Source organism: Patagioenas fasciata, chromosome 5, assembly GCF_037038585.1.
Source record: "Patagioenas fasciata isolate bPatFas1 chromosome 5, bPatFas1.hap1, whole genome shotgun sequence".
NCBI lineage: Eukaryota > Metazoa > Chordata > Aves > Columbiformes > Columbidae > Patagioenas > Patagioenas fasciata.
The window spans coordinates 28,055,922-28,080,630 of NC_092524.1; the positions used below are offsets into that span (position 1 = coordinate 28,055,922).

General features: G+C 38.9%; 1 protein-coding gene across 13 annotated transcripts in view; it reads left to right on the top strand.

Annotated features, from left to right (window-relative positions):
* CELF1 (CUGBP Elav-like family member 1) overlaps positions 1–24,709 on the top strand; it is a 61,404-nt gene that overhangs the window by 31,791 nt on the left and 4,904 nt on the right. For 6 of the 13 annotated variants that reach the window (XM_065838756.2, XM_065838755.2, XM_065838758.2 and 3 more), the window contains 12 exons: positions 786–973; positions 1,733–1,815; positions 2,228–2,276; positions 5,460–5,594; positions 5,777–5,856; positions 6,167–6,328; positions 7,491–7,572; positions 10,575–10,703; positions 17,056–17,169; positions 17,353–17,538; positions 18,402–18,545; positions 20,199–20,367. In XM_065838756.2, the coding sequence (XP_065694828.1) occupies positions 796–973; positions 1,733–1,815; positions 2,228–2,276; positions 5,460–5,594; positions 5,777–5,856; positions 6,167–6,328; positions 7,491–7,572; positions 10,575–10,703; positions 17,056–17,169; positions 17,353–17,538; positions 18,402–18,545; positions 20,199–20,326 (1,470 nt within the window). In that variant the 5' untranslated portion in view covers positions 786–795 and the 3' untranslated portion in view covers positions 20,327–20,367. The remainder of the gene's footprint in view (positions 1–785; positions 974–1,732; positions 1,816–2,227; positions 2,277–5,459; positions 5,595–5,776; positions 5,857–6,166; positions 6,329–7,490; positions 7,573–10,574; positions 10,704–17,055; positions 17,170–17,352; positions 17,539–18,401; positions 18,546–20,198; positions 20,368–24,709) is intronic. The other 7 variants (XM_071809118.1, XM_065838767.2, XM_065838768.2 and 4 more) reach the window with 7 other exon arrangements.

Here is a 24,709-nt window from a genome sequence, read left to right on the forward strand (position 1 = left end):
CTTGAAGCCTAGTGAAGATTCCCATACTCGTAACTTCTGTGTTGTTGTAGTCTAGGAAGTGACTTTTTTCCTATATTAACACCCTATCATTATTTAACTTGATTCAGTCTGTGACTAACTAGATTGTCCAATCCCAACCTCTTCATGTGCAACCTAAGCCTGTTTTATTTCTTAGAGATATTGTGCCCAGTTTTACTAAGAGCTCTTGCCTTGCAAAATTTTAATGAAACTTCTTATCTCTTCACTTTTACCTGCTTCTCTGTTTTAAGATGGATCTTCACCCTGGGAAACAGTTACAGATAGTCACATTTAAAAACAATGAAAAAAATGTTATCTTTTCATTTTCACTGGTTACTGGTAACTTCAGTAGTTTGCGGGTAGACTGAGTTTTGGTTCCTTCCTATTCTGGTTTCTTTTCCTGTAAAATTGTACATGGTTGAACTGGTGATATTTTTCAGTTATCTCAACAGATTTATCTTGTGAAACCCAAGTGTTGACTACATTTGTAGGAACAGATGTTATTGTAAGAGAAGTTTTAAGCAGCTGTGTAGAGTGTTTGGTTTCCAAATACACAACTTGTCAATGAATGTGGATGATGTTTTTGAATATTCTCAGGACTAGGAATGTGCAAGAGTCTCTCTTTAGATGTGTATTTTAATCATATACATTTATGTGTGTAGAATTTTTTTTTTTTGAATCTCACTGGAAGCATGCTGCTTCTAGCTGCAATAGCACCTAGAATCTGTGAAAAGTTATAACCAGAAATTCGTTCTTGTTTTTCGTAGCTCAAAGAAAATGAATGGAACACTGGATCACCCAGACCAACCTGATCTAGATGCCATCAAGATGTTTGTGGGTCAGGTCCCACGGAGCTGGTGTGAGAAGGATCTAAGAGAACTTTTTGAACAGTATGGTGCTGTCTATGAAATCAATGTCTTGAGGGACAGGAGCCAAAACCCTCCTCAGAGCAAAGGTGAGAACTTTTGTACTTCTCATGTGAGACTTTAGGTGCTTTCACATAGTTACAGTCTTAGTTGTTTGCTTATTCAAACTTACGTGTGTGTTGGAGCTCTGTGTGGCCAAATGTACATGCACACCCAGCTTTATGTGTCTGATTATACTTGGACCATGATCCAGCGAAAGTTTTTTAGAACTCAGAAGTAATGGAGATGCTTGAAGAGTATGGATTATAGTTGTAAAACAGAACATCAAGCTGATACTGTGTTGCTCCAGAGCATCATTGTGATGCTACGGTGTGACTGAAATGTTGCTGAAAGTGTCCCAATTTCATATAAAATGTAAAATTGAGGTCTTAGTCATTTGTCTATATCAAGTACTTGTGTATGTCAAATCTTAGCTAAATGCCTTACCTGGATTTGCAGTTGAGTTATATGCAATATCTTCCTGTGAAACTAGGTAAGCTTTTGGTACTAGTAAATAATTGTTGAGTTTGAAAATGGAAGTAGCCAACAATTATTTCACGGATGTATCTAAATGTTTGTTAACGGTGTTTTGGTGATGTTGGGTTGATTCTGAATATATCCTATTTTAACGTCCATAGAAGTCTTTTCTAAGCTGACACAATCAGTAGTACCTACCTATTTACATGTCTAACCTCTTCTGTTTGTCATACATTTTGCTTTGGAAGGTTAGAAGCAGGACTTGCAGTTTCTGTAGGGCACATCAAGATTCGTATTGTTCTTTCTTGGCTAGAACTGTGTTTCAATTGCAGGGTGCTGTTTTGTTACATTTTATACCCGTAAAGCTGCACTAGAAGCACAGAATGCTCTTCACAACATGAAGATCCTCCCAGGGGTAAGAGAAGAGCCATGCTTTCTTCGCAACTCTATCTTGTTTTTCTGAGCCCTGGTACCACTGGTGTACAAACGTATGTTTTCTTGCCCTCAAATCATGTTGTAAAAGAACTATTCTAAAGAGCAGTGTCATGAGATTTGTATAACAGATCTTAAGGGAATTTTGGGCATTTGGGGGAATAATATGATGGTGAAGTGGGTGGACATGGCTTCTATAATGCATTCTGAGGAAGAATGATGGCATATCATTAGGAAAGCTGTTTTTTCTTCTAGAAATTTAGGTATTGTTACGTATGTATTTCTGTAGAGGAAATTTAGGCTACCATTTTTTTTCTTCCACAATTCTTATGGGATATATTTAATATAGTATAAATTGAATGTGTCTAGGATTAAATAATCTTTTTACATTACAGATGCACCATCCTATCCAGATGAAACCAGCTGACAGCGAAAAGAGTAATGGTAAGCCGTACTAAGGCCTAAGTTTGATATCACACTAACAGGGAAGCTTAAAGAGCTTCCTTTTGTTGAACAGCTTCTGATGAAGTAATCTTGAATTGGAAACCTGATTTTTTTAAAAAGAAAAAAAAAAAGTGTATTTTCGGTATAGTGAGTGGTGTTCCATGACTCAATGTCCCCCACTGCTGCTGCTTGTGGTAGAACCATGTTAACAGTTGGGGAAACATCCAGTGAGTTCTTCTTTGTATTAAGGTGGTTTAAATCTTTGTTGAGGACATGAACAGTGGGATTGAGTGCTCCCTCAGCAACTTTGTGGATGACACCAAGCTCAGTGCTGTGGTTGATGCTCTAGAGGGAAGGGATGCCATCCAGAGGGACGTGGACGGGCTAGAGAGGTGGGCACATCTGAACCTCATGAAGTTCAACAAGGCCAAATGCAAGGTCTGGCACTTGGGTTGGGACAATCCTAAACATGGATACAGGCTGAGCAATGCGTGGGTTGAGAGCAGCCCTGTGGAGAAGGACATGGGGGTATTAATGGATGAAAAGCTAAATGTAAGCTGTCAACGTGCACTTGCAGCCCAGAAAGCCAGTCATATCCTGGGCTGCATCATAGGAAAGTCTAGCAGGTCAAGGGGGGTGATTTGCTTCCTCTACTCCACTCTGGTGAGACCCCACCTGGGGTACTGTGTTCAGCTTTGGGGCCCCCCAGCATAAGAGGGATATGGACATGTGCGAGCGAGTCCAAAGCAGGACCATGAAGCTGATCAGAGGGCTGGAGCACCTCTTCTGTGAGGTCAGGCTGAGAGAGTTGAGGTTCTTTAGCCTAGAGAAAAGAAGGCTTCCGAGAGACCTTATAGCAGCCTGCCAGTACCTAAAGGGGACCTACAGGAAAGATGGGGAGGGATTCTTCATGAGGGAGTGCAGTGACAGGATGACGGGTAATCGTTTGAAACCAGCAGAAGGTAGATTTAGGTTAGCTATTTAGAATAAATTGTTTTTGTACAATATGATGAGGGTGGTAAGACACAGGGGTTTCCCAGAGAGGCTGTGAATGTCCTCTCCCTGGAAGTGTTCAAGACAAGATTGGATGAGGCTTTGAGCAACCTGATGTGGTGGAAGGTGTCTTTGCCCATGGCAGGGGGCTTGAAACTAGATGGATGATCTTTAAGGTCCTTTCCAATCCAAACCATCTATGATTCCCTGAAATCTGGAAATGCTTTTTCAAGTGCGTGACCGATTTGAAATAAGGCCTGTTGCAGCTAGGGTGGGAGTCAAAGCTTCTCATAATATACAAGGGAGACTGAGAATTCACAACAGCTCAGTAGAGAAAAAACTGTTACTATTTCTGCACATTGGCCATTTTGGATGGATGAAGACATTTAGCATCTACCATTGGGTTAATGATTATTTATCCATGTATTTCCACAATGAGGTTATATACATACATACCTACATGCTTAAATGTGTGTATGTCTGTATATATGTTGCTGCAAGGTAAGCAAAGACAGTGTTTAGCATCATGTAGTTTCAGCCTTTCTAGGCTTGGCTGAATTTTATTTTCTTCATTTTCCATAGTTAGTATTAGTGTTGCTACATGAAGTTGACAATCCTGGTTCCAGAAAGCATATACTGAATTAATTGGAAACAGAAGATGAGATATATGGGTAACATAGTAGGAGTAATTCCATCTGCAGACTCCTCTATATATATACAGGATATCTTTCTGTGTCAATATATCTAGAAACGAGTAATTCTTCTGAAGTATTGTTGAGAGAACATAGTATGTTCTCTAAACAAAAATTGATCTTGCATTATACACACATGAATATCCAGGAAAAATAATGGAAAGGGGGAAAAAAGTATTTAATGGGATTTTAGGGTGACTGTTCAGAGGCTATTACATAATTATATGAGTTTTAGTAAAAGATGCAGGTGAAAATGTAAATAATAAAGTATCAGTTAAAAAAGAACTTTAATTTGCTATCAATAAAAGGGATTCTGGATCTCTTGATCTAAAATGGACTGCAAAAAGCATTTGAAAGAGCTTGGAAGTGAACTGGCTACAACATTAAGATTTAATAGTCAATTAAAATCATGTCAGATGGAATAGTTTGGAGTATTCCTCTTCAACACCATAGAAGACTCAGCAAATAAGTTGATTTCCCCTCATCATGACACTAAATAAGAAATTACTTTCTCTGTTGAAGCTTTAAATTGTGCTACAGCCTTCATCATAATACATTTTATATTGTGCTGAATGTTGTATTTGCAAACTGGTTGATATTTTGAAATGGTATTCTGCATAATTTGATTCACCCTTTTAAAACAATATTTCAGACATGACTAGCATCCTTAAATAAACAAAATGAGAGATACAGAGTTCTACTCTGGATTCAAATTCACCCCAGACACGTGACGTTAAACTGACATTAGTAATCCGTAACTGAAGTTTAAAAAAAAGTCTTTCTGGACCATTTTTTTTTTTAAATAGTCTGCACACTGAAAAGCATTCTACAATTCTAATGTATCTGGTAAAGTCAACATTAAGAGGCAAGATACAGTAGCACACAGTTCACTGTTCTGATTTGAGGTGTTACTTTCATGCTTTTGGTACAGATCAGAATGGATGAATCTGAAACAGAACAGCTTTTGCTTCCAGTGTTGAGACAGAAGCATGAGGAAATTGGCAGATCTAAATTTAAGTGATTGGCACGATGAAGAGGCTAGAAAGAAGCTTCCAGCAGCTCACTTGCTTGTTTAGATACAGTTAGGTATGTTGGTAATCTAAAGATAGAAGAGACAGAGGAGAGAGGATTGAAATAGTCCAATAAAATACATACAAGTCTTTTCTCATTCACCAGGAACTGAATGTAGGAGATAAAAGTGCTGAATCTGACATATTTTTTCCTTTTCTTGCATTCTTGCAGTTCACAGGCTTGCAAGGGAGAAACAGTCAGCAAAATGTAAGCACAAAACATTGTAAAATAGGCATCCTCCAGGTCCATTGAGGTATCTCATATACATCCTCCTAAATGAAAGAGATTCCATTATTGGGAATCTGATTTTAACAAGCCTCTCCTCTAAATAAACGGGAAGTAACTGCAGTCACTGAAGAAGACTTAACAAAATAATATCTAATAAACACATATTTGCTGGTAATACTGTTATCCTTTGATTTCTTAGCAGTAGAAGATAGGAAGTTGTTTATTGGAATGATATCCAAGAAGTGCAATGAAAATGATATCCGAGTGATGTTCTCCCCCTTTGGGCAGATTGAAGAATGCAGGATATTACGGGGCCCAGATGGCCTGAGCCGAGGTAAGCAGGAAGCTTTGCTGACAGTTCAAGGTTCTTTGCTGGATGCGGCCTTTTGCAGCTTAAGGTGGCATTTCAGCTCTTTCCATGATTCCCTCTGCCCCTCTAGGCATTTTCATTTCTTTATTCATCCCAGTAATTGTGGATGTACTGAATGACTTGGTTCCTTTTTTTTCTTTCCCCAGGTTGTGCATTTGTGACTTTTACAACAAGAGCCATGGCACAAACAGCAATCAAAGCAATGCACCAAGCACAAACCATGGAGGTAAAACAAGTTAGTGGGTGTCAGGAGAAGATTTAATTTGTCAGGCAGTAACTGTGGAGAGCAGAGAGAAGGACAAGTGCAGTGTGTGTTTCTTCACAAATACTATCCCTGGACCTTTGTGTTTATTCTGCTCCTGCTCTCTGCAGAGAAAATAGCAAAATACACATTTGAATTAAAAACAAATTAGATTTTGAACCTTTAATGAAATGTGCCATTTGGGAAAAAAAAAAGTGTGCTTCCAGTGACCGAGTAGTGTATTTGTGACTGCTGGGTATAGCAAGTATGTAATTGTTTGAATTGCTCTTTGCAGGGTTGCTCTTCTCCCATTGTGGTAAAATTTGCAGACACGCAGAAGGACAAAGAGCAGAAACGAATTGCTCAGCAACTCCAGCAACAAATGCAACAGATCAGTGCTGCCTCAGTATGGGGAAACCTGGCTGGTCTCAACACACTTGGACCCCAGTACTTAGCAGTGAGTTTCTGATTTGGGTTCATCTCTTCAGGAATTACAGTGGCTGTCTTGTAGTGTTTAATGTGTTCATTTTTAGAAGGCTCTTGGTAGATAGGAGCAGAGTTCTTAATCTCATTTTTTGGGTGAGGAGGCTGAAATTATGTACTAGCAGTTAGGGTACATTTAAGTGAGGATTTCAACCCCAGTCACTGTAGCCCTAACTACTGAAACTTCTTTTTCTGTCTTCTGTAGAATGACATTGTGCTGTCCAAGTAGAAAAGATGATCAGGTTAGAAGCACCAAGCAGCTGACAGTGCACAGTAAAAACAAAAAACAAACCACAAAACAGACAAACTACAGAATATAGAAGCTACTCTCTAGTAAAAAAATGACACAACAGAGGGTAGTCTGCTGTTCATCACTGATTTTTAGTTGGTTTTGCTGGATTTCTATAGGGTGAACTTTTCATGAACTGATGTGCTGTGGCTCACAAGGGTTGCCAGAGTAGCTATGAGAAGTATATTCATGCAATATAAGGTCTTGGGAACAGAAAAGGAAAATTTCATCTCATTCTTGGTATGGTGCACTGCTGAAGTGGGGACATTATGTCTTTTACTACTGCTCTAGGTTTGGTAGATTGGAATTTCTTATGACAACACCTAGTTAATACAGAAAGGAATAGGAGATCCCTTTAAATAGCTTCTGAGCTGAGGCTTGAAATTTCTCTCATGGCTGCAGTGGCTCGTTGGTTTTGGTATGGCATTTGCCATTTGTCCTGTGCTGGCAGTGTCAGCTGTAAAGTCTGGCTTGAGGTAGTATATCATATGGGGTGGCAGTGCTGCCTGAGGTGCTTTGAATAGGATTCTCTCTTGCTGCTGATTCTACTGGTTTTGTCTTGGTGTGTTAGCTGTAAATTTCATTCAGCATTGGTTATGTTGAGTGGGGAAAGCATTGTGTTCTTGCTTTGGCTGCAACGAGGTGCATGAGCAATGTGGATTTTCACTACAGTGCTCTGGCTGTATTGCGTGAGCAGAATTCTCTTCACGCTTTGCTACGATGTGGTGCATGGGCAGTGGGAATTCCTTTTGTGACGGCGCTCTGGCTGTGGTGTGGTGCAGTTTCTCCCAGAAGCAGAGCCAGCCCTCACTCTCACTCTTGTTTTGTTTTTTGGTGTAATGTCTAGCTTTATTTGCAGCTCCTTCAGCAGACAGCAGCTGCCTCATCTGGGAACCTGAACACATTGAGCAGCCTCCACCCGATGGGAGGTGAGTTTTTCCACCAGAAGACAAGTTCAGTGCCAAAGAAAAAAGGAGAAGGGTAGACAAAGTAGCCAAAAGGCCATAGACACATTAACACCATTTGAAATAAGTAGTCCTGAGTTAACCAATCCTTTGGAATGACAGGAGTGCTCTGCTACAAGTGTGGATGTTCCTTCTTAATCTTAGTTAACCATTGTCACCCAGGTAAGTCTGGAATGCTGGTAATCTGCCATACCTGTGGCATTCAAAATTATCTCATGGGTACAAAAAGATGGCTCTGTATGTTTATTTTCATGCGAACAGGTGCGTATTTGAAGCATTGTGTTTTGAAATAAGCGCTAATGCATGTGTTTCAGCAATAATGGATTCTTAAGTTTCCCATTTAAAATTTTGTTCTTAAATACATCAAAGTTGAAAATGCAATGTTAGTAGGAATGTGAACCAGTTGTTCATTCAGGTTCTTTAGTTCCTTCATTTGAATTACGATTGATTACAGCATTGCCGTTAGGGAAATATCAGTGTAACAGGTATGAGCCAATTTCTTGCTGCAGAATGCTACTCAGAATGTTCACTAAGTAGAGCAGTACTGGGGCTGCAAATTGATTATTCCCTCTGTCTTCACAGCGTGGAGAATAACAAAGCACATGTTAGTAACACTATTCACCACATTCTCTAAATTATTTTGCTAGCAGAAAAACTAGGTTTGGTTTTAATACTGAACGTTTTAAGCTTTTAAAATTGCCTCCTAGAGTTGTACGGTAGTCCACAATATTACATGTCCTGTCTGTGCAGAGGTTGATCTAAAAGTGTTAAGAGATTAAAGTGTCTTTGTATATCTGACTTGTGTTGGTACACCCATCAGTAACAGTTACAAGCTTTTGCAAAGTATTACATTTTCAGTTGTAAAAACTTTGATTTGTACTTGAGGTTGATTCTAACCTTAGCTTCTTATGTTTACTTTTTCATGATAGACCTCTTTCAAGCTCTTAGACTAAGACTCTTGGCAAAACCAATTTAAAAAAATCAGTTTGAATAGTAGCCGGTGTGGTGGTGATCTATAATAGATTTTGTTATGTGCATAATACTGTTTCCCCTCCTGTCTTGTGTCTGTTTAAAAGCAAGTTGTAATAAAGCAGAAAAACAGCACCACAGCTCATGTTAATTGTTACTACAGTGAGGATTGGGGCAGGGGGAAGAGGCTAACTAGCTGATGCTGCCTATGAAGTTTCCAGGGTAATTATGTCTTTACTATTTAAATAAACACCTTAAAATTGAGAACTCAGGCATATAAGTAGCATATTGCATGGTGTTTTGAAAGAATTATTTCACGTCTGCAGTTCTTCATACAAAGTTTTCATTTCAAAATCCTGTTAGTATCTCAGCTGATCGCCTTTCTTGACATTCATAGAAAGAAAAAGTAAGTAGGTGATTAGATCCCAAACTGTATCAGTCTTTGTAGACAAAATTTAATCTTGACCCTGTTTGAAAGCAGATGGGGAAACAATGTGATGACAAGAGGACAGGTGCAGTGTGTCCATGCCAAACTTCTTCAGAAAGGAAGCAAGCTACTTTGTTTTTCACAAGCTCTAGCACTTGCACTTTAACCCTCTGTAGCACACTAAAAAAAAAAAAAAATTGGTATAACTCTGTGCTTTTGTGTTACAATGACACCTTCAGAATCTAAATAAAGGCAGAATCCTCTTGTTTGAGATACTAAATGTAGTTAGGGAAACAGTCACAAAGAGAAAACAATTGAAAATATTAACAAAAAACCCCATAAGCTATGCTAAAGGTAGTAGAATTTTTTTAGAAAATAAATAGTTTATACTGACATATTCTTATGTTGTCTGTTTATATACATAAACTACAAAACAAAGATTTTAATTATTTGAGATGTGTGTTTGTCACCAAGTATTTACTAAGCATCCGAAAGATGAGGTGCCACATCTGCCTAGGATGTTTTGATAGTGTTATATGCATGGTGATTAATTTAATTTTGGTTTTAACTTTGTAGGGAAAAATTACTAGGGATTATCTGAATTCAGATGAAAAGGGGAGAAATTGTTAGAGTAAGCAGAAGTGGAAACAAGAAGGGGAAATAAGGGAAAAGGGAAGAGAGGCAGAATTGGAAGAATGGAGCTAGCCTAACCCAAAGAATGGCTGAAATACATAATTCAGAAGATCAATATCAGTGATAATCTCTTGGCAGGAAAAGACGGCAAACTACAGGGTCAATACTGACTGAATGGTTTCATTCAACACTTATGACTCAAAGTTAAGGCAAATCAGATGAGGAAATTGACCAGTAAAAGTCCATCAGCACAAGGATACCTTCCTCATCCTCCAGTGTTTCTGGCTGCTTACCCACATCATGCCTGTTGTTTCCCATTTTCTTTACCACGTTTGTTTGACCAGCTGACTGGCCTAGACATACATTGTCTGATCTTGTGGTCAGGAGTTGCCAGTTAACATTGTCTCACAATTGACTGTTGCTTCTTGGCTGCCAAGAGGACCAAACAAAACCTGCTGATACTCAACTGATGGTGGGTTAAAGGTGTGACTTTGTGAACACTGTGGTGTATAGGCCTCCTTGAAATAATTCTGCAGTTATTGCTGTTCTCTTACAAAGAGAATGGAGGGACATAAGATGAGGTTATTAGTCTGGTGTCTAGACAAGATCTCTGGTTTGCAGAGGAGCTGTCAGACCTGACTTAACTCTCAGTTAAAGCTGTTACGCTTTTGTGACTGGAGAGAATACTGCTTGAAACATTCTATACTGTGGAGTCTACCTCTGGAATCATGACTACCTGTTCTTTTACAGAATCTCTTCTTTTTTTAGTTATAAGAAGGAATCACAATGTAGAAAAGATCAGTAACTAGTATTAAGCCTGTTGTTTTTAAGCTGCTTCCTGTTACTTGCTTGTGATGTGCTGAGGTTGCTGGATCTGTTAAACTTGGATAATGATGACTATTGTAGGAGAAACTGTGCATTCTTCAATGTGTTGCAGGACTGAATGCGATGCAACTACAGAACCTGGCTGCATTAGCAGCTGCGGCCACTGCAGCTCAGAATACACCGAGCGGTACTGCTGCACTTACCTCCTCCAGCAGTCCCCTGAGTGTGCTCACCAGCTCAGGTAAGGGACTGCCCGTGCTGCACTGTGTTGTGACACGGCTTGCATTAGGAGTCATTTCAGGATAGATGTCCTATCAGTTTAAAGTAAAAAGAGTTTTTGAGGTCATCATGAAGCAGAAAGGTAAGTGACCTCTTTCCAGTCACATTATTACAGTCTCATCACACACTCATTTTATCTGTGATTTTAAGCAGGTACTGTGGCAGATGTACACTGTTCCTCTGGACATGGAGATAGAAGATGCCTTAAGCATGAAATAATGAACTTTGTGCCCTGGAACAGTATGGTTTATGTTTTTCTGGCATTAATTAAGACAAGGATACTATAACTGCCTCATAGAAGTAGAATAAACAGACCCCTAGCACATTTACTGGAAAGCATTGTCTATAACTGAGTGTATAAGTTGCACATAAAACTCAGTATCTTGCTCTACTGGGTTTTTTGGTAGTTTGGGGGCTTTGGGGGGTTCAGTATTTTTGTGGGGTTTTGATTTGTGGTGGTTGTTTTTTTGTTTGTGTTTTTTTTTTTTCCTACATCAGGTTATGCACGCTATCCAGAGAGGTTAGAATGTCCAAGTAGTGTTCTTTTGCTGCCTTCTTGTTAAATGCGATCATTAAATGCAGCAAACAAGAAAACAAAAAATAAATTGTGCTTACATCAGATGTGCACAGTTTTCACCACAAATGAGGATGAGTATCCTACTCAAGCTATTTCTATACTATTTTCAGTTATTTCTAGATCTGGACATGGGAAGGGAGACCCTGTATTTTCAGGGTGTCAGTTTCCCAGCATGTATGGCATGATATGTGGGTTTGCTTTTGGTTGGTTTGTTTGTTTATTTTTCATAAAAAAAGCCAAATTGTTCATCCAGTTTTGAAATCCAACCTACAGAGCTGACATCCTTGCCTGTGATTGTGAGAGACAAAAGGAGGTTGAGAGGTGTTTTAAATTTCCACAGGGAGCTTTTTGTATTGCGTGGGACCAAGGAGCCATACCAAGAGATTATAAAGAGATAACAAGAAAAAGCTGTTCAGAAAACCTTACGTCGCATGAGCAGGAGTTAAACCGTGGGGGCTTTGTACAATTTTCTACTTAAGGAAATCCCCAAGAAAGAATTCAGTTCTAAGTGTTCTGTTGCTGGACAGGGTTGGTTTTTTTTTTAAAATAAAAACTTTGTAGACTGCAATCCTTACTGAAATTTCAAAATTCATCTTTACTCCCAGCTATAATACCCCATAATTTTAAAAAAAGGAGTTGAGGCTATAGAAGAGCTGCATTTATAACCCACTAATGCTGCTTTATCATAGAGGAAGCTTAAAGGTGAAGGTATCTGATAATTTCTCTTATGTTTCCTCATGCCGTACCAGACCTGGAACTGTCAGGTTACAATTTTCTGTGATTGGCATTTAGAACAAAGATTTCCTTATTAGCTCTCACATCTACTGACTGGAGCAAGTTTGTTCTCTTGATTTTTTGAGGGTGGGGAATGGGACTGGCAGGTTGTGAAGTTCAAATGCCAGATGTGCTAGAAAAGGCAGAGACAGCCTCTACTCAAAAGTGTACAGTGAAAGGACAAGGGCAATGGACACCAGTTGCAACAGAGAGAATTCTTTCTGGAAATAAAAGAAAAAAAATGAATGGTGAGAGTGATTAAGCCCAGGAACCAGCTAGCAGAGGGGCTGTGGAATCTTCATCATTTCAGAGATTCAGAATGCAATTGGAAAGGACCCTGACCAGGCTAACCTAACCCAGAGGTTAGACCAGCTCTGAGCAGATCGTTAGACTAGATGACCCACAAAGGTTGCCAGTGTTCTGTGATTCTTTGGAATTGATTTCCCATCTGTGAATTTTGGCCGTTCCACAGCATTCTGAAGGTTTCTTATCCCTTGATGAGAGACATATCTCAGGACTCCGTTCCACTTTCCATTGTGCTGCTGGAAGGCCTAGGGCTGGGGAGCAGTTTACTTTTAGGCACCTCCTGTGCTGAATCCAGACAACTTTCTGATCGCCAGTCATAGCAATAAATCATTGTATGTCAACAATCAAGTATAATAATCATGATAGGTTATTTGAATTAATATCCTATACAGATGTATCAGTTAGTTCACTCTTCACAGGCTTGTAACATGAAACAGTCACTATTATGACTTAATTTCAAGTATAATTTTAAAGAGTAGAGCTTAGCTTTGTTCAAAAGAAATAAAAAGTTCTGGAGGATATGTGATCTGTATGTAGTCACAGACACCGAACTCTGAAACAGTTTCTGTGCTTTTCATTAGAGTTATGAATATACTTCACGTTTTAAAACTGTACTTATGTTGGGGGAAGAGGAAACCTCAATGTACACAGCAATAAATCTCATAATACTTCCTGTAATTATACAGTTTTTCAGCTCTTTACTCTGACCTGGATATTATCTCTTATAAAAGCAATTTTGACATTTTCTTTTAATTAATGTTTATATGTGCATTCACACTGTATGTATTAACCTGGAAGGCTGTTAGGCTCCACACATTCAGAGCATCCCTCCTCAACCATATCTAGACCTTGAAAAAACTGTGTGTAGCTGTTCAGTACAATGTGTTAGTAAATGCCTTCCTTGTCTGTGGGACATATGGCGACTTGTACTGTTATAATCCCTTAAACCTAACTGCACATGATGACTGCCGGCTTGACTTCTGTCCATCTGTCGTCCAAATGTTCACCTGATGCTGATTTGGACGTCTATCACAGAATGTCCTCAAATTGCGTAACTGGTGGAAAAAGCCAGACAATCATTATGTGTAGCTACCTTTGTGATTGTCTTTCATGTGCACTCATACCTTCTGTGTTTGGGGAACTTGGAAGTCTACACAGTGTAGAGTCTGTGGACTATGCATGGTTACATGTCAGAATGGTTGAACTCGGAGGCCTTAAGTGTTGTTGTTGTGCTGCCTTCCTACTCATTTCAGGTGATTTTGTTTAGATATTTTCAAGCAGTATTGTGTATTTTGATGTAGAATAGGATGGAGCAAAACCTTCGACCTTGCAATAAAGCATATACTCTTTGGAACTGAACAGACCACTGCTGCATCCACCTATTAAGTAATGCGTGTCACAGAGACTGTGGCCTTAGATAACTGCTAGCTTGTGAAAGGGACATTCAAGAAAGTATTGTAGAAGCATTTCAGGATTTGGCTTTCTTGTCTGCCATCTTTTTGACTCAAATGTCAATAAGAATTGTCTATTCCAGAGCAAAATAGAATGTTTGCAAAAGCTGATCTGTGTTTCCATTTGGTCTCCTTTCCAAGGCAACCATCAAAGGTCCAGCAAAGACTAGATCACTTTGCTGGCCTTTGTGTGTCTCCAGCAAAATTATTTTCAGAGACATCATAGTCTTTCTGCTTTTACTGGAACTAATTCTGGTACAGTTCAGTCAGATTCATTGCCTGAATTTTGATGCTCTTTAGCACATTGCTAGATGAGTTAGAACAGACTTACTGTTCCCTCAGTTTACCTACCTCCACAAGCTGGTAGTCGATGCCCTTGTCCGAGTTGCATTATCTTTTCTAGGTATTCTTTACTACATATTCAGATTTTCTGAAAAGGTTTTCAAGTGTTTTCAGCTAGTTCTGTTAGAGTTAGCCTTTTGACTCAGTAGATAGATCTAAGAAAATATGACCTGAGTAGCAAGCAAGAAGACCCAATGACCCACCAAAAGCTGCACAGAAACAATGTTAGGTATTAGGGATGGAGTAAAGAACATGTATAAAGCTGTATTGGTTTTCCATCCCCATTGCTGTGTGCTGTTTTCCGATCTAAAATAATACATAAAAAACCAGAAGAATTAAAAGGGTGACTAGAACTGTGGAACTGCTTCCCTATTAGGAGCAACAAGGGAGCCTGAAAAACAGGAGAGTGACGTGAGGACAGTATGATTGAAGCCTACAAGTATATTAGTGGTGTGATGAAGACAAATAGGGAAAGACCAGTTAGATATTTCAAGACAAGAATTACAGGATATCAGGTGAAGATGTCAGCAGACAGTTCAGAAATTAAAAGAGCTATTTCTTTGCATAGTGCACGGTTAAATTGCAGAAGTCGTGCCTGAGAACATTAGAGAGTCAAACAGTTTGGTGTTTAAAACACACTGAAACCATAACTTTAATATAAAGACATTGCACTTGGTGGAAAGAAGTGCTAGATTAGCAGATTACTGCATTGTTATCTAGACTATAACTATGAAGTATTCCTTTGTAATTGCCCTGTAGTTCTGCTCTACTGTTATTTATCTGCCTCTAGTCATCATCAGAAATAGGGTACCGACTCAGTACAACAATTCCTATATACATATGATGAAGAAAATAAAACTGTTGAATTTTCTTGGCATTTTCAATACTAAAGCATTTCTTGTTTTGCTTAAAGAGATTTCTGGTAAAGTCAGCTAAACTGAAGTAACTGTGTGTTCAGCTTTTTATACTGGTTTAAATGAATCTATTAAAAATCACAACCTTTTCAATGTAGGGAAGACATCTGGTCTCTCTTTTGCTCTTTAGCCTTGGCTTCATTCTTTATTTTTCCCCCCCATACCACTAACTACTTGATTGTAGTTGTACTTTTTTTTTTTCTTTTTGAATTATGCAGATTAGCAATGAAGTGTCACAGAAACAAGCGATATCCTAAAATTAAGGCAGCTGTATCATTTCTGAACACTGTCTTTTATTCAGCCAAGTGTGCTATTTTTTTCTACCAGCTTTAGGGTTATTCTGCAACTTGTTCTCTATGTTTTTTAACATGTAATATGCTACTAATAGTAAGATGGGAGTTGTCTCCTTTTCTTCCAAGTAAGCACCTTAAAATATAGTTTGAGACATTGTCTTTCAACTTCTGACTTAAGAGAGTTTGTCTAGAACTTTTTCCAGAGCAGGTTTGTCATTTCCTCTGTCAGTACAAAACCTAATCAGTCATATGAAGTGCAGCTCCCTGGGTTCTCCTGCAGTTTTCGTTAGGTACAGCTACTTCTGTTGAGTACAGCCTCTGCTCGGGCTTCTTAGGCAAGTTTGCTGTATTCCATTTTAATAGTTACCATATTCCACTCCAAGAGAGACTTTGTGCCACATATTTGAAGTGATGAATATGTAATGTGTGTCAATCTGCTCGAAAGATGCTAACAATTCTTTTGAAAGTTTTACTGGACGTACACAGCATAACTGAGAATCACAAAAACATCAAGGAAACTGAAAATGCCCAAATTCCAGTTCTAATGTTACACGTTTCATCTGACAGATAAATTCCTCTTAAAAGCAGACAAGAAGATGCCTCTACAGCACCAGTCTTCAGTATCTTTTGAGTTGTAGAAGCCATAAATATTTTCCAGTGCATCTTAAGCAGTAAATTTAGGCTTCTGGGTTAACAGCAATATGCATAGCTTTTCTTATTTACCTTCTTCAGATTTCTGAGTAGTCCACAAACCTGTTAGGAAAACCACTGCTGAATAATCATAAAAAATGCTATTCTTTTCTTAATTTTTCATGTCGATAATCTTTGTAGATGACCTGAATTTGAACTTCTGTTTCTTTTGATATACCAGCTCGGTAAACTTTTTTCCTGTCATTTTGATGTATGTTTCTGTAGAACTCCACCTGTTATAGACTTTGGCAGCTACATAAACTGTTAGTCTCCTAGGAACTGTATCTACAGACTTCTCTTACTGAGCAAACATGGTTGAAGATGTTAGTGGCACAGTCAACAGAGGATAGACTACATATTCTGGATGTACATTCCAACACATTTCTTGGCCCACGCCCCAGCCGCTGCAGTGGGATTTTTAACGGAAAATTATTTAATGTGTCAGAATAATCTGGGCATCTGCTGTTCCTCTTCTGGCAGTATAGGAAAACCAGATGTTCAGCTTGACTGGAGCTTTCTTGAATGTCGCTAGTATCTGTGTTTCAGGTCTCTCACCTTGTGTGATGTTTCAAGGGTAGATATTAATATGTAGCAATTCTTACTCACTTTAGTCAGCAGGAAACAGGCATCACTGCTTGTCACCTCATGCTGAGTTACAAATTTTATCTAACATTCGTATATTGCCTGAATCTTAGGTATCTTACACTTAATGAAAATATTATTGCTACAAAGAGTAGACCTTATGATGAACTAGAAACATCTCAAAAATGTAGGAGGGGATTAGAAGGTAGAAGCAGTATGAGCAATCAAGTTGTGTGGGTTTGGAATTTATTTTTAACATTAAGTAGACTGTGTTGTCTTGATCTGTTCCTTACTAGCCTTTTCTGCAGAAATAACGTAATGAAGAAGTTGAATTATCAGGACCAACCAAAATATTGCTTGAAGTTTAATTATCTTATTTTAATAGCAGGTTCCTCACCTAGCTCCAGTAGCAGCTCCTCTGTTAATCCAATGGCTTCTCTTGGAGCACTGCAGACACTGGCAGGGGCTACAGCAGGCCTCAACGTTAGCTCTTTAGCAGGTAAGTGATGTGGTCTGGTGGGTTGGGGAGTAGCTGATCATCGTTCCTCAGGCTGTGCTAGTTTGGGACAAGTGGGGCGGCGGTCTGCTCCCTGCTTTTTGTAACAGTGCAGAGTATTTGAAAAGTAATTGAGGTGGTTCAGTGGAGGTACTCACTCATCTTTATTTCCTCTTTCTTATACAGGAATGGCAGCCTTAAATGGAGGACTTGGCAGTGGTGGTCTCTCAAATGGGACAGGTAGCACAATGGAAGCCCTCACACAGGCTTATTCTGGAATCCAGCAATATGCTGCTGCTGCATTGCCCACGCTCTATAACCAGAGTCTCTTAACACAGCAGAGTATTGGTGCAGCGGGAAGTCAAAAAGAAGGTAGGCAGAAAGTTGTAGAAAGAACTTGAGAAAAGGGGTTTTCAAAACGGCAACCTCAGCCTTTGCAGCTACCTTATCTGCAGAACTTTTATTTGGCAGCATTGTTTAGAATCCTAAATCTACTGAAGATAAGGAGAAACCTGTGAGGTGTCCCTCTTAAGGGCTGTCCAGAGTAGTTTTTATACAGGTTTCTCTCAGGATTTGTCTAGTCTTTAATGCTTAGTAATCACACTCCTCTATTTTCTCAGAGGACAGGGAGTATACGTCTGCAGCCCAATACATCAAACAGCTGGAGAATCAGTTGTGGTTTTGTTAATTTTGTTTTCTTGGTCCTTCACCTCTTCTCACAGATACTTAATGCCGATCTCTTCACTCAGATTCAGAATCAATTTAATGTGCAGTGTAAAGTATGAAGAATGTAGGAGTAAGTTTTCAGCAGAATGTAGGATGATGCTTAGCAAAGAATCTGCCAAGCAATTGATTGTATTTTGTTTTGAGATTTACTTAATTTCTTTGAGCTGCAAGCTTTACATAGCCGTTTTTGTTTTGGTGAGCATCTGGGGCTCAAACTCACTGTTCAGCTTTCATTGCACCAAAGATCTGTGAACCAGTTTTTGTACAATGTGGAAATGGCAAGCAAAAAATGGTGAGAAAGAGCTAGAATTATTTGAATGATCAGTCCCAGCAAACAGTCATGCTGATTTTTTCTGGAATCAAGTACTCTGCAGAAGTGCAAACAGCAGTTTCGTTGTTTTATCTAGAAAATTAGGCTTGAATGGCTCTTTCATTTTTTTTTTTTGTGAAGTGTGGGCCTACGTTATCCATGCTCTTTCTGAATTTATATTCCTACTTGTTGTTTGAAGGTCCAGAGGGAGCCAATCTGTTTATCTACCATCTCCCCCAGGAGTTTGGGGATCAGGATCTGCTGCAGATGTTCATGCCATTTGGAAATGTTGTCTCTGCCAAGGTTTTCATTGACAAGCAGACTAATCTAAGCAAGTGTTTTGGTACGTTGCGTCTAATCATTACCTGTAGAAAGGTGGCTTCTTTATGGTAATCTCTTTTCCAGCATATTGTCTGGTCTAGCATTTAAGTCAAGCAGTGACTCTTTCTCTGTGTCCCTAAAAATTAATAGATACATGCTAGTGACTCCTTCTTTATATCAAAAATAAATAAATAAATAAATAAACAAATGGAAACTCTTCCAGCTATGAACTCTGTTTTCCTAATCTTCGTTGTGACTTTTTGCCTTTCCTGATTTTGTACTATTATGTCTAATTTTACTGTTACAGCCCTGGATAATTCACTGTGGCTGGTATTTGTAGACTGTACTTATGGTATAGTTCCTTCTCTTCCCCCTTTCTGACTTTTCACTAGTTGTTTGCATTGCTGTATATACTACTTATTACATTGTCATTGTTATTTCTATTAATATTTTCATAATTATTATGGCTACCGTATAGTACAGGGGCATTTGACTCTGATGTTCTGTAAATGCCGTAAAGGCAGTTTTAAAGCTTCATCGTAATTCTTGAAAACTCTGTAATAGTAAAACCATTTCAGCTGTTATTTACTACTTAACTTTGGTTGCATTTGTTATGCTAATTTTGTTCTGCTTATTGTGTGTTTAGATGGGAGGCATATCAGGCCAGGAAGTGTATCCTAAAACTGTAAATCAACCTGTCATGCTACTGTTGCTATGCTATCAGATTATTTTCAGTTAACTGCTATAGTCTGTGAGGCAAAAATAGCAAAGAACGTATTCTTCCTTAGCTTGTGTAGTAGGAGACTGTGCACATGGACTGCAAGATTAGTGGTTTTATTTTCCTCACTTTGAAACCCCAGTGCAAGCAGTTGTAGCGTTTTTGTAGTGCTGTAAGCTCTCGTGGCTGTTTTGATAGATGAGGATTTCTGGTGATGGAGTAGGAGAGGTGAGCCTTTCTCTGTGCTTGTGATAGCTTTGTGCCTATATGATACCCTGTATTTTTTAGTATTTTAGCCAAAAGATATGAACAATCTTATCCTTTGTGTGAACATAAAAATATGCTCAGCATCAAGCTGTAACATCTGTACATGGAATGATCTCCCAAGGTAGTGCTAGCAGTTGTTGACTGGAGTTATTTAAAATAGGTTCCATCAAAACCTTGGGGAAGTTTATTTTGAGGATGCTCTTTCTCTGGAATGATATACAACTTTTAATCAGAGAGAAACCTAAAGTGGTACAAGTGCCACACTACCTTGACAGCTACTTCTCTCCAAACAAATCTGCTCCCATAATGCCAAGAGGGTGATTTCAGTCTTGTGTGTTTCGTGAGTTTTCATATAGCAATTAACACCTTCCAGGTTTCATTTTCTCCCAGGTATGAGTTCTTATAAAACAAACAGCAGTAGTCATTTTTGTTGGAATAATAGAAAATGTTATTTTAATTTCCTGAGCTTTGTGTGTCTGTTGGCCAAAGTCCCATATGTCAGAAAGCAATGCTTTTGTCTGAGGGCTATTAGTAAGAAGTTTTAGTGAAGCGTCTAAAAGAGTTGTGAGCTTCTGAAAATGGCATTTCATGCAAGGCTCTCTTACCTTGTGAGCACCTGCATTTCCAATTGTGGGTAGCTGTTCTGGATGGCTTTGGCATGGCATAATTATGTATTTTCTTTTTCTTCAGGTTTTGTAAGTTACGACAATCCTGTCTCTGCACAGGCTGCCATTCAGTCAATGAACGGCTTTCAGATTGGCATGAAGCGTCTGAAAGTACAGCTCAAGCGCTCTAAGAATGACAGCAAGCCATACTGAGCGCCCCTCCCCTCCGGGACTGGAGTGAGAAGGATCTTCTGGTAAGTTGGAGAGGAGCGCACTTAGTGATTCGAAGCCCTAAGGCTGTGTTTTTACAGTCCTGGAAGCTGATCCATGCCTTCTATCTGGCACATCTTCCCCTGAAGATTTGGCTGCAGCCTCTGCTGAGAATCCCGCTTTGGATGGAGGACAAGTTTGTGCTTTTGTTTCCAGTGTTTTACTTTGGAATTTAGGTGCCATATCGCTGAGGTTCTCTTTTTTTTCCCTTATTTGAAGTTTGCTGTGTTTGTAACCAGTGTGTGTTGAGAAGGACCAATGCCAGCTCCTTGGGGGTGGGGAGGGAAGGTTAAAGGGAGCAGCAGGAACTGACACCACACTGCCTTCGGGTAGAGAGGAGAAGGGGAAGCAGAACTGACACCACACTGCCATGGGGGAGAGGAGAAAGGAAAGCAGAAATAACACAGAGCAACTGATGAAAACAGAGATGGGGAATGAGAATTGAGTCCATCCAAGTTTGGGCGAGCAAAGAACCAACTCCATGTAGCCCTTGTCATGCCCTATCCACTCTTTGAAATTTATTTAGCTGTGTGCCATGGTGGGAATTTAGTAAATCATCTCTAAAGCAGGAGACAGGCTAGAAGGGTGAACACATTAACAAGCCAAAGGAAAACTGCAGTGATTTTTTTTTTGCTGTATATAAAGTGGTGTTTATATAGCACTGTGAATGTACACAGCACTTTATGAAATTATTAAATAGTGTCCCTGCCCAGAAAGTCTCACTGTCCATTTACAGTTGAATATTGAGATGCAGTGAGTTTCTCCATATTTAAGAAGACTTATCCCATGTATTTTTTCTAGGTTTTGTAGAAAGGTATAGAGCAAGACAGCTTAGTCTGGATGAATGCATCTGGGGCTGGAAACAAGAAACTTTTCATGCCTGCAGAATTTTTTGACAGTTTTTCTTAACAGTTCATCACATTCCCCATTTCTGTGAAATAATGTCCTTTTTGCAGAGTATTAATTTGAATTCATTCTGATAAGCATAATGTAAACACTGTTTGTTTCTCTATTAAAATGACTGTTAAACTGAGATACAAAGCCCAGAGTTACTCTAACACAGCTCTTGGGGCTCCTGTTTCATACATGTTCTCATAGGATTTGATTTCTCAGTCTTAACTCTGTTGCAATAACTTCCTGGGGGGTTATAAAGAAAAAACAAAACACGAAACAATTTGTGTAGTGATTTGATCTAGTGATTAGGTATTCCTTTATACTGCAGTTTTCCTTTAGGGAGGTGTGTACCAGTGCAAAACGGGCTAACACAGGAGCTGTGGAACCAGAGCAGAACATTGAGCCATTCAGTCTTATTCTGCCTTTTGGTACTAGCTGTTATCTTCTATATTGAAGGAAAATGGAACACACCCCTTCAATGAACACGCACTTTTTCTGTACACTTGTGAAATTGCTAGTGCGTTGCTAAGGGCCTTTGTTATACACTGGTTTTAGGGGGCTCAAGGGATTTTTGACACTCTGGCCTGAGTTGTTTTAAGAAATCAGAGTCCCATTTTTAATAACCACCAAAATCCACCTCTGTCACAAGAGGAAGTTTACAATTTCTGTGCGTCTTTAACAGAAGTTCCATTTACCTCATATTTTCTCCTTTTCCTTGTTTGTTTTTGTTTTTCTTTTGTATTCCTCGTTCATGATGCTGTTCTCCAAGGCACCAGCTAACACAGCAATTTGAGTCCCAGCTGCTAAATAATGGGTGTGTGGGTCAGAAGTAGGGTTGGGACTTCCTGTTCTGCTCCAGCAGGAGGAGCACTGAACCCATCAAATTGAGATCATGTTCAGAGTATGGGTGCAGTGATCTGTTGGGAATGTCGGGCATTCCCAGGGACTGGGTCCCCTGGGATCTCAAACCTCAGAAGTGCAAGACCTGACCTGTAGCATCCAAGAGCCCTTTCCATTCTTAAATCAAACCGTTTATGCCAGTATGTCTATATTAATGGCAGACAGGTAAATCTATCAGTATTATTCAGACAATTCTGTGGTGGCAAAGGTTCAAAGGCCAGATTGCCAAATTTCCCAGTTATGCCGGCATGTGGTACCCTTCTGTGTTAATTATTTCAATCTCTCTAGAAACTTAAACGTACACTTAAGTGAACCATGTACACTTGAATTCTGCACGATGGGAAAGATGTGTCCTGGTTTTCTGAGAAAAAGAGTATTGGAGTGTGAAGGCCTCCAGGGTGATAATGGGATTTTTTATATATATATAAATATTATACTTTTCAAAAAAATTAAAAAAAAAAAAAGAAAAAAGAAAAAAAAATAAGAAAATCACACAGGAGCAACTGCTCCAAGTGCAACCTGCTGTAACCAAGAATGTTGTTTCTATTTTTATAGAAGTTTTATACCGCTCCAGGGTGGAGAATATTTATTACCTAAATTATTTCACTGGAAAAAAAGGCCAGGGTTTTGTAGAATCCTGAATGTGATTGTTTTACACACATAATGATGTGCATGATTGAAACTACTGATTTTCAGTGGCCTGTTTGCAGCCCAACAACTGCTAAATGGGGAAGACGAACGCTGTGAACCAGTGGAGGAGAGCACTGTGCTCTGGGGTCTCTACAGTCACTCTTACCTTCTTTGCACCCTGCCCCACTGTATTATCTGAGACCTTTGTCCTGTTTTTCTTGTAACCTGATGCTCTGACCTCTCTATTAGTCATTTCATTTGCCCAAAATTAGATATTTTAGCTTCTGCATCCTGTAGTGTGTCCTCAGTACTGTAACTTACGGATCAAGCTTGCCATTGTTGCAAATAGGTGCAACTCCTTTATTGACTTTAGGAGGGAGATTCACCAGCTTACACTGTGGCTTAGTTTGATCAGTGACTCCTGCCAGACATAATCACCTGAAGACACCTAACTTGGGCTAGCTCTTGTGCCTTACTGGCATAACTATAAGTATTGCCAAAAAAAAAAGAAAAAGAAATTTAAGAATCTATGCAGGTTAAATTTTAAAAGATGTGATCCTCAGGTGGTTTGAATCAATGCAGTTCTGCTCTCTTCAGTAGAGCTGCATCAGTTTTTACCAGCTGAAGATGTTGCCCTTTTTGTGTATTTGTTTCACATTTCCCTTTCTTGGTGTATCAATGTATATGTTGCCAAAGTTAATAAATGTATCAGGTTTGTGACTTGGGCAGATTTTTTTTCTGATAACACAACTGATCAGATAAAGTCAACATTTCTGTGTCTGGTGGCTGCTGCGGATTCTAGAGATTTAGGCTCTTCTTGCCTTCCAGTCTGAAGCCAGTTTTCTTCCTTACTGGTAGGAAAGTCTGGGATTTGGGGGACTTGGGGCTTTTAAAATTTGTTTTTAATTCCTGTCATGCTCCTATTCAAGCAAATCAAATCAGTGTCAAATACTTTATTTCCTGGTTATTAGGATAAGAGATGTGTGAGTTCAAATAAACAGCAGAAAGATTAGATTAAGTAGCCACATGGATAAAGTATTCTGTATCCTCATAAACCAAAGAATCTGCATTTTCTACAACAAAAGTTAGTACGATTTCCAGTAAAATGGAATTCTGTGTTACATGTGCCACCAGGAATTACTTGCCTATTTTTAGAACCAAGATAGAAGTGGTCTACTTGATAGATTTTTTTTTTTTTTTTTTTTCTCTGAAGATATTTGGTTTTACTAGATGTGCCATAATATGAAAATATTATGAACAGCTGAAGGCTTAGTATGATACTGCTTAATATTAAGTACAGTGGTAAATGAAATCATAGATTCTTCAGTCCCCTAGACAATCAACAGTCCAAAATAGGTTATCTCCTCATAGTTTATATTTTTTCTTGAAGTACTGCAAAGCTTGCATTATTAGAAAATGGCTTTGATATATAGTGATTAAATTATAACTCTAAACAGAATGAGGATTGGAATTTTTCAAAATTATCTGAGACGATGGTGAATATCTGTTTATACTTATATGGCGAGGCAGTTTACTTGCTGTGGGCACTACTGTCTGGAAAATAGGCACCTCAGAAAATTCCTCACTGGCAAATGCATCTATGAGGAAAAAGCTTTTCATCTGAGTACTGAAGTTAACATAGCACGGTAGATTCTGCTTGCATGATAGAATTAACTGAAGTGTTTCTTCTTGTTAATGGTTGTGAGTTAGGGAAGAACAGCCAAGCAGAATTAAATTGTACCTATTTCATTTGGAAAAGTCTAGAAGCAACTTGGATAAAGCAAATTGCAAATGAAGCATGCAACTATGAACATGTAAAATGCTTTGAGAGCTTCTGGTTGCAGACATTTAAACATAGGGATGTTATATGTCCCTGAGCATACCTCCCACAAAATATAGAAC